At 46.9% G+C, this 16,278-nt stretch overlaps 1 protein-coding gene across 4 annotated transcripts in view; it reads left to right on the forward strand.

Annotated features, from left to right (window-relative positions):
* Positions 1 to 7,932, forward strand: part of SYN1 (synapsin I) — a 104,521-nt gene extending 96,589 nt beyond the window's left edge. For 3 of the 4 annotated variants that reach the window (XM_020797663.3, XM_078386480.1, XM_072991318.2), the window contains exons 10-13: positions 1,721 to 1,870; positions 3,912 to 3,975; positions 4,246 to 4,924; positions 6,717 to 7,932. In XM_020797663.3, the coding sequence (XP_020653322.3) occupies positions 1,721 to 1,870; positions 3,912 to 3,975; positions 4,246 to 4,924; positions 6,717 to 6,852 (1,029 nt within the window). In that variant the 3' untranslated portion in view covers positions 6,853 to 7,932. The remainder of the gene's footprint in view (positions 1 to 1,720; positions 1,871 to 3,911; positions 3,976 to 4,245; positions 4,925 to 6,716) is intronic. The other variant, XM_072991317.2, reaches the window with a different exon arrangement.
* The last annotated feature ends 8,346 nt before the right edge of the window (positions 7,933 to 16,278 follow it).

Genomic DNA, 16,278 nt, shown 5'->3' on the forward strand with positions numbered 1-16,278 from the left:
GGCTGGTTTGAATCGGTCTTTGCATCATGTGTTCAGTTAAAAAAGAGTGAATTTGTCCATTTTAATGCAAATCCTGCAGTATTTGACCATGCAATTGCAGCCTCAGCAACATGATTTAAGGAAATCATCTGGTTTCTTTAAACCAGTTTTCCAAGCAATGAGAAAAAAAGTCCCCAAACCTTTCAGTACAAGAGCTGTACAAAGAGCCAGTGGGACACCGTGTGTAGACAACAGGTAGTCCTCTGGATATTATTGGACTTCAAGTCTCATCAGCCTCAGCCAGCATAATCAGTGTCTAGGTTTACTGGGAGTTATAATCCAGCGGTATAACTGGAGGATCACACATTTCCCATTGCTGGTATAGACCCTGTCTTGTCTCAGCTGCAAAATTCACCGAGTAGCCCTGGGCATGTCACTTTTCCCCCAGACTGGCCTACTTCACAGGGGTGTTGTGAGGACAAGGGACAGCTCCCTACAGTTTGCCCTGAGTTACATAGAGGAGTTTGGTAGGATGCAAATGGAATGATAAAATACACTTTTTGAGATACTACTTGCTTCTTAGTTTGATTAAAAACTCCTGGCTTTCCATGAACAAAGACACCCTTAATCGGTAGCCACAGCAATAATTAAAATAGCCATCCTGATTAATATCAGGCTTCACTGTTGAAAACTTGAGTTCAGTCATAATCACCCAGATTCCTTATCCCACAATCCTCTGCTGGCCAGACGAGGGTAGAAGTTGGCACACACTTCTGCTGAAGTATATGAAGCCGGGGGGGGGGGGGCTGGCTCATCTAAAGTATTGCCTGGAGGTCTGGCTAGGAATCCTACTTGGCTGCTCCCGATCCCTTTCCTGTGTGGGAAAGGTTCAAGTAGTTCATTGACTGATTAAACATAGTATTGAAATTACAAGGTTCCATTCTTTATTTTTGTTAAATGTCAAACGAATGCTTCATCTTTTGTCATGCTGCCCTTCCGGTGGGAGAGTTCTGAACCCCCCCCCCCACGACGGTCCTGGGAGGATGACCAAGGACCGAGCAAGGGAAGGGGGGGGGAATCCCCTCCGCTTGCCCAGTCATTTGCCAGAGTTTTGCCTTCTTCACAAGCAAGTCATGCTACCATCCTGCATTTCTCTTCGCCCTGCGTGCGCAGAAGGTGCACGTGGGGCAAGGGACCTTCCTTCTGCTTGGTTCAGCTGTGGAAGGGAAACTGGGCTGGCGTCCAGCGGCTCCCAGGCTCCCAGGATCAGACTGCATATTTGAGTCACCATCCGTTGCCCCATGCGGTTTTGTTAATAACTACCACTTAGCATTTCATACACAAAGCACCATATTTTCCCAGTAATCCTTTCAGCGAATATCCTGTAATGTAGATCATCCTCTTTATGATCTTGCTCTTAGAGATTTGCCGGAGGGAGGGGTGTATTTGGGCCACCTAGGGAAGCCGTAGCTGTTGCAAGATGGAAACTGGGGAACTTCCTGGTTCTCCTTTCCTGAGGTGCCCTTCTGCACTCTGTCTTGCTAGGTTTGGCATCCTTTATTCCTTATTTCCCGAATGCCCTCATCCCAAGCTTGAGTTTCAGCCTTAGAACCCTGACTTTCTTTTTATAGAGCGATTAAAAAAACCCCACCACCGGCACCATCAGCCCTGGGAGGGAGTGGCTTATGTGGCTTCCCTTTATTTGGGCCTCATTCCCTGCTCTTTCTTGTCCTTCTTCCAGGTAGTGGGATCGTCCATGCCTCTGATTGGAGACCACCAGGATGAAGACAAGCACCTGATTGTGGAGCTGGTGCTGACCCGCATGGCCCAGGCCATCCCTCGCACCCCGGTGCCCTCACCTGTACGCTCTGCCTCGGGACAGCACACCCAGGTCTGGCTCCCTCGCTCCTTTCTGTGAAAGAAAGCTTGTCCCTCTGCCAACCACAAGTGTGGGCACTTCTCAGGAGTGTCTGTAGTGGTGTGGAACAATAAGGGGCAAGTATTAGGGCTGCTGGCAGGCCATCGGCCCAATGTCACAGGTTGTTGGGCGAGGGAGATGTGGAGGACCACCATTTGAAGGACCCTGAAAGCCCACTGCCAATCAGAGTTAAAATGAAACTAGCCTGCTAGGATCAGGTTATGTGTCTGGCTAAATGGCACAGTGTGTTAAGTATCCGGCTATGGAGCCCACGGTCGGAAGTTCAATTCTCCATTGTGCATTCCAAGGGGTGAGCCAGCCTGTGCAGCCTTGGGCAAGCTGCACAGTCCCAGGGTGCCCCTGGAAAAAGGGAAGGTTAAATCACTTCTGAGTACCCTCTTCCTAGAAGACCCTGAAAAGAGTCACCCTAAGACAGAATTGATTGAGAGTACATAATTATGATTAGCCAAGCATCCTTTTTCTAGCAGTGGGCAGCCAAACGCTTCTAGGTGGCTTACAAACTGGGCAACTGGTTGTTCTCCAGTATTTGATACATAGAGGTAAAATTGCCTGTCTCTAAGGTCTGCATTTAGCTATCATGGCTTATGGATGGTGCTGGACCTGTCCTGTCTGCTAATCTTTGCTTGTGAGGACATAAGTATGGCTCAGTGGGGTCAGATCAAAGCCTAAATAGGGTTGCATCCTATTGTCATAGTGACTGCTAACCGCCGTTTCTTATAGGAAACTTGCAAATTAGACAAGAGAACATTACATGGCCTCTTCTGCCACCTTTGATCTTGAAAGCAGCCTCCTGCAGGGAGTGGGGGAGCCTGGGCCCTCTAGGTGGAACAACAGCTCCCATTGGCAGCGTTGACTGGGGCTGGCAGTGTTGCCGTTCAGGAACGCCTGGGCTGCCACACGTTGACTGCCTCTGCCCTTTAGCCATTGTTTCAAGCACACCTTGGTAGACTGATTGTTTTCTGGGAATTTGTCTCATCCCCTTTCAAGGTTGGTGGCGCTCATGGCATCCCTGTGTTAGCAAAGTCCACCATTTAACTCTGCTGCGTGAAGAGGCGCTTCCTTTTATCTTTTTTTGAACCTCTCCCTCTTTAAGCCATCTAAGCTGAGGCGGTGGCACCACATCCTGTGAGAAAAGGATTCCCTATTTTAATGACATGTTGTGTGATTTTAAGGGCTTTTGTATCTGCTTGTTTTGAATATGCAGCCAAGTAGTTTCATTGGGCTGCTGAAGTCCTGAGTATCAAGAAGGGTGGAGCAACGTTTCTCTCGGTCCAGGCGTTCCTCATAGTCTCAGACATCTGCATGACCTGAGTGGGTGGAAGGCAGGTTCTTATGTTCAATCAATCAGTAGTAAAGGGGAAAGGCACCTCTCCCTTTCCTAGATTCCAAGAGATTCACCACTGTTGCGCACGGATCTGTGTTGCGAATGGCTGCTCCTAAAAGTTTCTTTACACTTGCCTGCGGCTTCAGCATGAATGTGGTATCATCATTTGGTAGCTTCCCACCTATTGTGTTGGTTTCCCCCCTATTCTAATAGGTTTCAAAGCCATCCCCTTATTGAAATAATTATGACCCCATCCTTTTCATCCCATTCCCCCAAACGGTTGGAATGGAGTCCTTAGCAATGCCTCTGAAATGGACCCTCGGTCTTTATGCTGAAAGAGGTCTCCAGCCCATGGTTTAGGGAAGGGCCAGCGCGATGGTGAGAATATCAAACTTGGGAGAGCCAGGTTGGGGTGCGCCATGGGCCCGTTGCTCTTAATCTGCCTGACCTCACATGGTTTGTGCGGGATTAACGTGGTGAGTGGGAGAGCCGTGCAGGCCCCTTTCAGTACATGGGTGTTTTAGGAAATGGCAGAACTATGGGGGGAAGCAGTACGGAGATTGATACAGCTCTACACAGAGTGGCAGAAAAGGGAGGGAGATGCTTCGTCTTGGATAGAGGGGGCACAAGGATGCTTTTTGACCTGCAGTGTCTTTCCTTTGTCCTCAGGCTCAGTCAGCTCAAGCAGGACAACGACAAGGTCCTCCAGCCCAGCAGAGACCACCACCTCAGGGTAAATAAATACCAGATTCTGAGGGGGTTGAGAGTGTGGCTGCGGGGAGGGAAGTGAAGACGGCAAAGTGTTTCAGATCCTTGGGAAATCTCAGCTTAAGAGGGGGACCAGGTGTGCTCCATAGCTGGACCTTTTTGAACAAGGAGCATGGGTCAAAGGAAAGACTTAAACAGAAGGAACTTTCCTCTGGGGTTGGCCTTTTAGCAGGACATGTGAAAAAAAAAGAAGGCCCTTCTGTTGTCTCAAACTGTCTTTTGCTCTGTCTCCCAGGAGGACCCCAGCAGCCGCCGGCGGGATCGCAGCGCCCCCCATCTCAGCCGCGCCCCCCTCCCCAAGGCCAGCAGCTCTCTGGCCTGTCTCCGCAGCCAGGGGGTCCGCCGATGGCTCAGCAGCGCTTGCCAAGCCCCACCACCCAGCAGCCTCCTCCGCAGGGACAGCAGCGCCTCGCGGGACAGCGCCAGCCCGGGCCAGGAGCCCAGCAGCCCCGCCAACAGGGGCAGACGTCTGCTCCCCAGTCCCCTCAGCCCCAGAGGGGGGCCAGCTCTAGCGGCGGGGGGCAGCCGTGGCAGCCAGGCTCCCCTCAGCAGCAACAGCAGCGGCCTGCGGGAGCCGGGCCCTCCAAGGCCGCCTCTGGTGGGCAACAGCCGCCACCGCCGCCGCCGCCGCCTCAGCAGCCACCGCAGCGCCCGGCGGCGGCAGGAGGCCCACCACGGCAACATCCGCGGCAGGGCAGTCAGGGAGGGCCGGCGCCTCAGCAGCGCCCGCCAGGAGCAGGAGCCCATCAACAGCGCCCTGCCCCACCCACCACCCAGCAGCCAAGGCCCAGCACTCAGGGGCAGGGTCCGGGGGCCCCAGGGCAACAAGGCAGCCGCCCTCCGCCAAGCCAAGGAAAACCACAAGTGGCCCAGAAACCCAGCCAGGACCTGCCTCCACCCCAGCCCCAGCTGAAGTAAGCGCTGGACTCTAGGGCCCCGTTGTGAAGGGGGTTTAATTTGGGGGGGGCAGGTTGGGTTGCGGGGGGGGAGAGGAGTCACCACTCCTGGGTTCTCTTCTCAGTTTGGAAGGGCTTTGGTTAGGTTGGCCTTCTGCTGGTGGTCTCCCTAGTTGTTGTAGGGCTAAAGTGCTCAGCTGCATGCACTCTCCCCCTTTCCCCTTGCCAGTCCTAGTTCTTTGCTCAGATTCTGAATGACTGCCCCAAAACTAGTACATTTGCCCATGTATATTTGGTCTAAGTTCTCCTTCTGGCCAACGTTCAGTGGCTTTGGCCCGAGTGGGCCTGGACTGTGGTATGGGGGGGGGTGAAGTGAAGAAATTACTTGTAGTTGAGAGAGGCCAGTGCAAGGAATTAAAACACCCTTGACCCCTGGGCACTTTCCACAGCTGTTCTTGGGTGCCTCAGCCTTCATCGCTTGCTATTTTCTACATCTTTATTTGCCAACACGAAGCAGGGGAGTTAGGGATTAAGGCAAAATCCTCCAGATATTGCAGTACTAGTGCTCCCATCAGCTCCAACCAAGTTGCTCAGTTCTGCACACATTCATAGTCTGTCATCGAAAACAGGAAATACAGATACCTCGTGGGCTAGCTTGTTAGGACAAGGGAGATTTTTTAAATTCAGAATATGACATTTTAGTGTTCAGATACTAAAAGTGATTTGAACACCTATTATAAAGGACATAATCCCTTATGTGCCCACCTGCCATGTGCATCTGAAGCCTTTTTAAAGAACTTTGAAGTGGCAGTGTTTGGATTAAAGCCAAGCCAAAATCAGAAAGATGGATACATTTCACAAGCATTTGTGTTGGTGGTGAAAAGTATCCTCATTTGGTGATTTATCATGTGTGGCTTGTGAATATTCAGGTCTTGATCCATTCATAATGGGGGTGAAAAGTATTGCCCTCGCTCTGACTTGGCTTTGCGACATTCAGTTTAGCGACATCTGATTGGCTCTTGGTGTAATCCTTCTGGTTCCTGATCCTCAAAATACAGTAGTTATTAGTATTTTGACTGAAAAAAGCAGATGCTGGGAATGAGGTATGTAGGTGAGAATTGGCAGTTTCTAGGAAACATTTTGAGGGAGCAAAAGTCCCCCGCTTCTGCTGAAATTCTGAGTCTACAAATATCTGATGTCACTGTGTCAAAATTAGTCCACCCTGGTGTTCGCTGCTGCCTCGCCACTGTAAATCCAACAGGATTCACTCCTCAGTTGAAGCACTGAAGAATGGGATAATTCCACCAAAAGGAGGTGCTTGAGGGTTTCCCTCCTCAAATATTAATAATCAGATCAGAGGAGATAATAATTAAACTAGAAGAAACTTGAGAAGCATCGCCATGAGAATTTCTCTCTGAAGGCTTCTCAGTTGTTCGTTAGGAGTCTAATTCCTGCATGGCAAATTCCCTTCATTCTGCTTCCCTCTGCTGGACACACCATCCTTTGCAGCTCTAAGTTAAAAAGTGAGGCTTGAGGATATCCTTACCTACCCTCACTCGCCCTGTCCACCCCCCCGCCCCACTGCTCTTTCCTTTGCTCCCCTGTGACTCTCCAGGGAAGGAGGGGTGCATCCCGTATCGACTCCCTCACCCGGCCACCTCTTTCTGTCCCTCCCCAGCATTATTGAAGAAGCTGCTTACCTTGCCTAACTTGATATTAATAGTATGTTTCTCATCTCTCCTCTCCACCTCCCCTTCTCCTTCCCTGCCCCTCTTCCCTGCCCCACCATTCCTTCCCCACTGTTCCTTAGCAAATCCCAGTCTCTGACCAATACCTTCCCCCTTGCAGAGGCGCCGGTGCCACGGGGCAGCCTTAGTCAGGATGAAGTGCGTGCCGAGAGCATCCGCAGCCTCCGACAGAGCTTCGCCAGCCTCTTCTCCGACTGAGAGACTTCCCCCCCCCTTGCCCCCCAAAGTCTAGAACTCCCTCATTGTCTGCTGGGACTCCCTCTCCCTACCCTGATTCCCCCCCCATGCCCCATATTACTTTAACCTACTTCAGCCTCCACATCCGAACCCCAGAAAATAGACCTTTTCCAAAAATGATCCCTTTCTCAGAATCCGCTCCCCCCCCCGCCTGATGGCAGTGCCAGGTACTGAGGGGGGGGAATACCCATCAGGGACCACTCAAGGCTTAAACAAATAATGGGGTGGGTACTGCAGGGGTCCCCAAGAGTTCCAGAAACATGGTACTGTTGATTCTGAATGTGAACATGTGTGATTGTTTTTTTTTTTAACCACAAACTGGCACAGTGCTGACTTGAGAAACAATTTTCTAGTCCCTTTTGAGAGGAAGACATTCCTTCAGAGGGCTCCCCCTTCATTCCTCTTCGTCCTGCTCCAGACGTTTGGTCCCAGCTAGTGACTTCTGTTCTGTATTTTGTGAAGCTAGTTCTTCCTGTGTTTTACTACCTACTTCCTCGGAAGACACCCTCCCCGGCCAACGAATGGCCCTTCCCACCAACACCGTCCTGCCCCCACTCCTTCACTGGAACCCTCCATTTTGAATCTGAGGCTGCAGATTTATCAAGACCACGTCTCTTCTACACGAATATGCAAACTTTGTGCCCGGCTCTCTTCTCCTAGCCCTGATGCTAGCGGGGAATCCCCTGATCAAAGGGGAAAGGGAGAAGGGAGGGGTCTCCGGGGATCTCTGTACATAGCATGAGGGAGGGGACCCCTCCTGAGGCCATGTCTGTGTTTGTGGCCACAAGGTGTCTGTGTCGCTGTTAGTGATTAAGCCAATCAATTGCCAGTCCGCTCAGTCCGCTCCCAACAACTAACTACTTAACTTGGCTACAGTTCTGCCTTTTCCGCCATAGGCTTCCCAGCTGCCCTTTTCCTAGGGGGTGCCATCCACACTTCTCAGCTGCAACGCACTTGGCAAGCCTTAATCCTCGTACATGCCCATTCCCCACCACCTTTTTGCACTTCTAGAAACTTCCATGCACATCCCTCCTTCCAAAATACAACTTTGCATAACGAACTTCCACTGATGGCCAAGAAAGTAGCCAAGGCACTGAATGGGCGAAACTGCTTCCCCTTTCCCTGCCGAGTTAGAGGCGAATCTGTATCCCCAACCCTCCAATACTGACCTCTTGGCCTGGAGGGCCAAAGGAGCAACGGTGAACCCCCTCAGGGCCTGTGGGGGGGAGACCAGAATGGCTTTGTCTCCTATTTAATATATTTATTTAAAATATTTATATCTGAACTTTCTCCCCCTTTCCTCCGACTCTGACGATTGAGCCTAATCGTAAGCCCCCTCATAAGTCCAGTCTTCACAGGTGACAGCCATACTACTGCCACTGTAGCCAAGAGATGGTAGCCAAGAGATGCTTCCGCCATCTTGCTTGGTGGGTGGACAACCAAACACCATGAATATTTGGGGAAGAGGGGGCTCCTGTTCAGATCCCAGGACTTAATCCCCCCCATCTCCAGTCCCCTTGTATATAACTCAAGAGAGAAACCTCCCACTATATTTTTGTGATTCCCTTGATCCCTAAAGCTGTGTCGCCTACCCCCCTCCACCCCATCCCTTTGGGGTGGGCAAAAAAACCACAAAAACCACACCACACCAAGGCGGGGGTGAAACACCACTTAATGCGTGATGGTCTGGTAGCTGCAAAGTCGCGTGTCGTAGCTGTGTTGTGACATGACGCTTTGAGCTGTGTTCGCAAAATATTGTCAGGTTGGGGAGAGGGGATACATACAGCACACCCCTGTTCCCTCCTTCAACCTCTTCTCCCCAGAGATGCTCCTTCCACCACAAAGGGATCTGGGGAGGGCAATTTAAAAGTGCTAACTTGGTATCTTTGTTATTTATTCTTGTCTGGAAAGTGCATCACCCCCACCCCCACACACTCTTCTTGTGGGAATAGAGGCCTTTCCTATTGCTGTGATTCTGTCTCTGTGTGGATCAAAGTTTCAATGGATCAGTGGTGTAAAAGATAAAAATAAATATTATATATGTATATATATTTAAAAAAGCAAACCTCAAAACTTGTTGGAAAAGATGCACATGTTATGTGGTTGGAATAAAATGAATAGAAAGAGATGATATATATATAAATATATATATAGAGAGAGATAGATATATGCAGAGAAAGATATATATGTACTAATATATTAAAGTGGAGAATTGAAGAGAAGAAATGAGTTTGTGTATTATTGGGTCAGTGGTGCTATTGCTTTGCAGATTATTCTGTTTTCAGGCAGGAAAACAAACTTCCACCTCAAAAGATAAAAGATGTTTTCATGGCCAAGGTAGGCTTAAAAAATGCAGGTAGTGCCTTCTAGAGGCTAACAATTGTCTATAACAGTGGTTCTTAACGTGGGCGATAATGCCCCCCAGGGGGCGATTTCATTTTTCAGGGGGTCGGTAGAACAAAAAGGGGCGGTATGGGGGCGCTGAAGCAGAAGGGGGGCGGTAGGGGGGCACTGGAGCAAGCCAAACCTGTGAAGATGGCTGTAGCCTTTTTACAGTGTGCATGAATATATATTTTCCTCCAATCTTTAGTTTCAGAGTTTTCATCTTGAAATTTTTAGTTCCTGCATTGCGGTTTGTTTTTATGCCCTTTTTATAGTTCTTTTTGCGTCTTAAAATTCGCTTGCAACTAAATCATTAAATGTTACTTTTCGGGGGGGCATTTCATTTTCTTGGAACTGAATTTTGTTTTCAGGGGTCATTGGATTTAAGTGTCATAAATAAATAAATAAATAAATAAATAAATAAATAAATAAATAAATAAATAAATAAATAAATAAATAAGATATCATCACTGCGGGGAGGGGGGCAATGATAACTTCCTGAATGGCTCAAGGGGGCGTTTCTTTCAAAAATGTTAAGAACCACTGGTCTATAATAATGCTCAGCTCTATTTCAAAATACTGAAATACTGGACAACACCAGCAATCATTACGTCAGACTGCACAGGGAAGCCATTGAAATCCACAAGCATCAACAAAACTTCAACCGGAAGGAGGAATGTCTGAAACTCACCAAAACCTGGCTCCCAGCTCTCAAAAACACAGAGTGCAAAAGGTCAAGGAACTCCACCCAGCCACAAGGTCAAGGGATTACTGCACACAAAAAACCAGCTAATGACACCCATCAATCACAGGGACAGATAATCTCCCCTCCTAATCAAAACAATATAGCCACAACAAAACACACTAATCAACCATCTCCTGATCAGGACAATAGCCTATCTCACAAACTAGCCTTCTCACAGCCATAAATACTCCACCCACTCTCAAGCCTACCCAGAGCACAGTTTGCTGTCCTCTGAAGATGCCGGCCACAGAGACTGGCGAAACATTAGGAAGAACCACTTTCAGAACACGGCCAAGAAGCCCAAAAAACCCGCAACAACCAATGCTCAACTTGCTTGTAATTATAATTTTTAAAAATCATCCATTTTTGAAAAAATTAAGTCGCCTTAATTTGTGATTATTTTTAATAATCTGTGATTATTTTTTAAATTGGACTTTAAAAATTTACCATATTTTGTTTAAAGCAGAAGTTGATCTTAATGCAAACAAATATGTTTTTAAAACCTAAGAATCTTTTGCAACGGAATAAGAGCATTGGTCAGTGGCATTGAGTCGGAGACCATGATTATATAGAAAGATAAATGAGGGGACAGCTATGAAACAAACCATGGAGCAATTCTTGGGAAGAAAAGAGAAAGGAAATTAAGGTGGGTGAACTGGGGAAGATGAGTAATTTAGGATTTTTTTAAATTCATCCTTTTATTGACTTGAAGTTCAGAATCCAAGCTTTCTGAGAAGATACAGAAAGGGAATCAGTGATGTCACTAGAGCTATATTAGTGCCTAGTACCCCAATCCTAGGAGTGTGTCATTGTCCTTGAATGCTAGGGATCTTCAGCCATTCTAGCATGCCTCCTAGAAAACAGAAAAGGAGAAAGTACCATCTGCACACTGTCCAAACGCTTTATGACCTATAGGGGACTTTCCCAGGGACAACACCAAGAACGATTTGGCTCATTTACCCAAAGAACATAAAAAGACATCAGTTTCCATTTCACCATGGAGAAGCTTATGTTGTCCTCTGGTATCTTCCATCTGAACTGCTTTGCTGTATAGGGTGGGAGAGTTACTATTCCAGAGGTGAAATACAGCACAGGGGAAATTACTAAGACTGTTTTTGGAGGCCTCTGCCATTGTTCCCTTTTGAACTCAATATTTTGCTTTTTCTTAGTCCTTTCTCAGCCTTACTTGTTTTATGTTTTTTAATATTAAAAAAGCTTCAATTGTTTGCTTTTCTCCCCAAGGCCTGCCACCCTTCCTGCTTTCCCCTCAGCCTAGGCTGGTACTGTGGGCTGCTTGGGGATGGTTGGGCTTCTTTACAACAATCTAGTCAAACCTGACCATTCATATGGAAATGGGCCCTGCCAATATTGTCAAGAGGCTTAATAAGTGAGCCATTTCAGGATATTGGGAAACAAATCATTTCCACTGCTCGGCAGATGACAGAGTAAGTGAAAACATTTTTTTAAACTATAGACTATTGCTGATGCACTGCATTAGTTATAATTTTTTTAAAAAATAATCTTTTGTTTGTTGTTTAGTCATGTCCGATTCTCCGTGGCCCCATGGACCAGAGCACGCCAGGCCCTCCTGTCTTCCACTGCCTCCTGGAGTTGGGTCAAATTCATGTTGGTCGCTTCGATGACACTGTCCAACCATCTCGTCCTCTGCCATCCCCTTCTCCTCTTTTATTTGCCTTCTCTTAAAGGGCCAGTCAAAACACTGCCTGCAGCCAAAGCTACCACCATGTCAAGCAGGGGAAGTGTTAAATTTCCCAATATCTTGAAATAGCTTGCTTAATAAGCCACTTCACAGTACTGGCAAATTGAAAAAGGAAGGCTGGATTGGTTCTAGTGATTGCACATGCTCTAAACTAGAGTGATCCTACCCACACCAGAGAAATGGAAGCCCCTTGACAGGAGCCAGAAAGGTGCAGGTAGGAACACTATAGAAGCAGGCTGGTACACTGTAGCGCAGACATCATCTGCTCACCATCTTTTAAGAGCACACTAGCTCACCCTTCATGGATTGCTGCCTTGTCGTGGCAATGGGGCTTGAGTAATTCAGAGAAGCTATGGGCTATTCTGTGAAGGGATACCCGAGATAGACAGGTCATAGTGGAGAGTTCTGACTAAACACGATCCACCTGGAGCAGGAACTAGCAAGCCACTCCAGTATCTTTGCCAAGAAAACTGCATGGACAAATACAAAAGGCTAAAAGCTATGATGCTGGAAGATGAGCCGCTCAGGTCGGAAGGCATTCAACATGCTACTGAGGAAGAGCAGAGGACAAGTGCAAGTAGCTCCAGAGCTAATGAAGTGGTTCGGCCAAAGCTGAAAGGACGCTCAGCTGCGGACGTGCCTGGAAGTGAAAGGAAAGTCCGATGCTGCAAAGAAAAATACTGCATAGAAACCTGGAATCTTAAAAAGCAGAGACATCACCTTGCCGACAAAGGTTCGCATAGTTAAAGCTATGGTTTTTCCAGTAGCGATGTATGGAAGTGAGAGCTGGATGATAAAGAAGGCTGACCACCGAAGAATTAATGCTTTTGAATTGTGGTGCTGGAGGAGACTTTTGAGAGTCCCCTGGACTACAAGGAGAACAAACCTATCCATTTTGAAGGAAATCAACCCTGAGTGTTCACTGGAAGGACAGATCCTGAAGTTGAGACTCCAATACTTTGGCCATCTCATGAGGACTCCCTGGAAAAGACCCTGATGTTGGGAAAGTGTGAGGGCAAGAGGAGAAGGGGACGACAGAGAACGAGATGGTGTTACAGTGTCATCGAAGCTACCAACATGAATTTGACCCAACTCTGGGAGGCAGTGGAAGACAGGAGGGCCTGGCGTGCTCTGGTCCATGGGGCCACGGAGAGTCGGACATGATTTAATGACTGAACTACAACAAGCTTATCCTTCTAGTGTTCAAAACAGTAGGCTGAATAGCCTCTGAGTTTCTTCAAGTGGTCATGTATTAATTCACAGAACCCATCTGCCTCCCTCATGGATGTCTACGCAGTTTAACTTCTTGGCAGATAAGAACGGAGAAAAAAAATGTGGGGAACCACACAATTCAGTATAATTGGGTGGTCAGAACTCCCACCAAAACTCAAGGCTTATCTAGCGATGTTACAGAACAAGACTGCTCTGCTGGTCAAGAAATGCCCCTAGGGGTGAGTTCACAAGTGAGCACTTAAAAGAAACACAGGTAAAGCAACCTGCTCTTCTGTGTGCTGACTCAAAGGGAGAAGAGAATCATTCCTTATCCTTTGAAGCATGGAGGTTGTGTGTGTGAATTGTTTAGTTTCTCACACCATATCCTGTGCACATAGTTAGTAGGGGATTATTTATTCATCAGAAGAATAGAGGGATTGATTTAGCATGATGGCTTGTTGGGAAGAATGCATATAATCAACACGTTTTGCCTATAAAAGCTGGGAAGACAGCATGAGGGAGTTGGTATATTACTTATACTTACAGTATGTATTTTATAGGTAAAGGTAAAGGTTCCCCTTGACAATTTTTGTCCAGTCGTGTTCGACTCTAGGGGGCGGTGCTCATCCCCATTTCCAAGCCATAGAGCCAGCGTTTTGTCCGAAGACAATCTTCCTTGGTCACATGGCCAGTGCGACTTAGACACGGAACGCTGTTACCTTCCCACCGAGGTGGTCCCTATTGATCTACTTGCATTTGCATGCTTTCGAACTGCTAGGTTGACGGGAGCTGGGACAAGCGACGGGAGCTCACTCCGTCACGTGGATTTGATCTTACGACTGCTTGGTCTTCTGACCCTGCAGCACAGGCTTCTGCGGTTTAGCCCAGTGGTTCTTAACATTTTTGAAAGAAACGCCCCCTTGAGCCATTCAGGAAGTTATCATTGCCCCCCTCCCCGCAGTGATGATATCTTATTTATTTATTTATTTATTTATTTATTTATTTATTTATGACACTTAAATCCAATGACCCCTGAAAACAAAATTCAGTTCCAAGAAAATGAAATGCCCCCCCCCCCGAAAAGTAACATTTAATGATTTAGTTGCAAGCGAATTTTAAGACGCAAAAAGAACTATAAAAAGGGCATAAAAACAAACCGCAATGCAGGAACTAAAAATTTCAAGATGAAAACTCTGAAACTAAAGATTGGAGGAAAATATATATTCATGCACACTGTAAAAAGGCTACAGCCATCTTCACAGGTTTGGCTTGCTCCAGTGCCCCCCTACCGCCCCCCTTCTGCTTCAGCGCCCCCATACCGCCCCTTTTTGTTCTACCGACCCCCTGAAAAATGAAATCGCCCCCTGGGGGGCATTATCGCCCACGTTAAGAACCACTGGTTTAGCCCACAGCGCCACCACGTCCCTTTGCATGTATTTTATGCAAATGATTATTTTCCAGAAATTGCCATTCAAGCAGACTTTTGTGTCTGAAAAATCAAGCCTCCAAATGATTCATAGCATTTGTAGAACTGAAAGGGAACCCAAGGGTCGTTGAGTTGAAGCCTCTGACAAAAACAGGAAGTCTACAGCTGAAGCATCCCTGATAAATGGCCGTCTCATGTCTGTTTAAAAACCTCAAGTTGAGGGACTCCGCCACTCTCCAGGATAATCCATCCATTGTTGAACAGCTCTTACTGTCAGTAAACTTTCCCTAATATTTAGTTAAGCTCTGCTCTTGTGTAATTTGACTCTTTTACTTCGGGTCCTAGCCCCTGGAGCTGCAAGGGGAAAAGACAACCTTACTTCATCTTTCACAAGGCAGTTCCTCAGGCATTGAAAGGTGGCTGTCACCTCTCTTCTCAGCCTTCTCTTTCCAGACTAAACATAGTGGACTCCTTCAATCATTCTTCAGAAGGCTAGCTGTAACCAAACCCTCCATTGTTCTCATGCATAACTCTAGAACACCTGTCATGAAACAAAACAAATTAATTTGCCAACTACGTGAGGTGAGAAAAGCTCCAGCTTCGATAATCAGATGTTTTCATCAGTGAAGGAATTCTCTTCTTTTGATTGCTATACAGTAGTATTCTCTAGTTGGTCAGCCCTGAAAAGGATCGCCATAAGACAGTGTTGACCTGACAGCCCAGGATTATTATTATCAGTTCCGTAACAGTTTGGCCAATAGTAGGGAAAAGTACCCTGTTTCCCCGAAAATAAGACCTACCCTGAAAATTAGCCCTAGTATGATTTTTCAGGATGCTTGTAATACAAGCCCTACCACAAAAATAAGCCCCAGTTACGTGAAACTCTGCCCTCCACCGTTGTGCAGCAACCAAAAGATGATGACATGCCAGTATTTGCATAAATGTAGATAGTTGTACATGAAAAAATAAAACATCCCCTGAAAATAAGCCCTAATGTGTTCTTTGGAGCAAAAATTAATGTAAGACCCTGTCTTCTTTTCGGGAAAACATGATAATAGTAATGGAAAAGTGGTGTGGAATGGAGAGAACTAGTGAAAGCTGTTCTCTCTGGATGGAGAACAGAAAACTGGGCCCAAATAGACTTTTCAAGGCTGTCCTCTGGAGCAGTCATGGAAACAGAGGTAACACAACAGATGAAGCTCTAAGTTGTACAAACAGTGAAATTGCTGTTTGTTTAATAACAGTATGTCACTAGTTCTAAACGTTGTATCTTAAGACAGAGAAGTGGTTAATGCAGCCCCAATATTTAAAATAAGATCCTACCAGGAAGAATTCAGGAATTTATAGACCACTCTTCATAATTTAGGGAGGGAATATACATGGATGGGAACTTTTAATATAAAATTATTAAGGACAAGTGTTGCTGAAGAAAAACGAGGATGGATCCTGCAAAAGTACCTTTGTGGCATTAAAAAGAACCCCACCAAACTAATCAGGATGGGATAGGGGCAGTTAACCAGTGTGGGTTGAAACAGACACGGTTTGCTTGGAGTTTCAAAACATTTTTAACAAGATCCTTCATCCAAAGCTTCTGACCCCCTCCCCACCTTAGCAGTCATGGGAAAAAAGTGTGGGTCCTTCACAGGGTGCTGTGACTTTGTTTTTATTGGCAGGGACAGTGATATCATTCCCCTATTCAATTTCAGGCTTCTCTGTTCTCTCTGAGCTAGAGAGAACAGGGATTTTCCCTGCAACAATACATTGTTATGAGCTAATCCTGTAGCAATGCCAAGTATTTTGGTATGGCTTTGAATGGGCAGTTAAAAGGAGCAAAGCCAGGATCCCATGACCTTACTGTGCTAGGACTTTTTGATTGGCAGGGACAATGACAGCACCTCTCTC

The sequence above is a fragment of the Pogona vitticeps genome, chromosome 2 (genome assembly GCF_051106095.1).
Source record: "Pogona vitticeps strain Pit_001003342236 chromosome 2, PviZW2.1, whole genome shotgun sequence".
NCBI classification, from domain to species: Eukaryota; Metazoa; Chordata; class Lepidosauria; order Squamata; family Agamidae; genus Pogona; species Pogona vitticeps.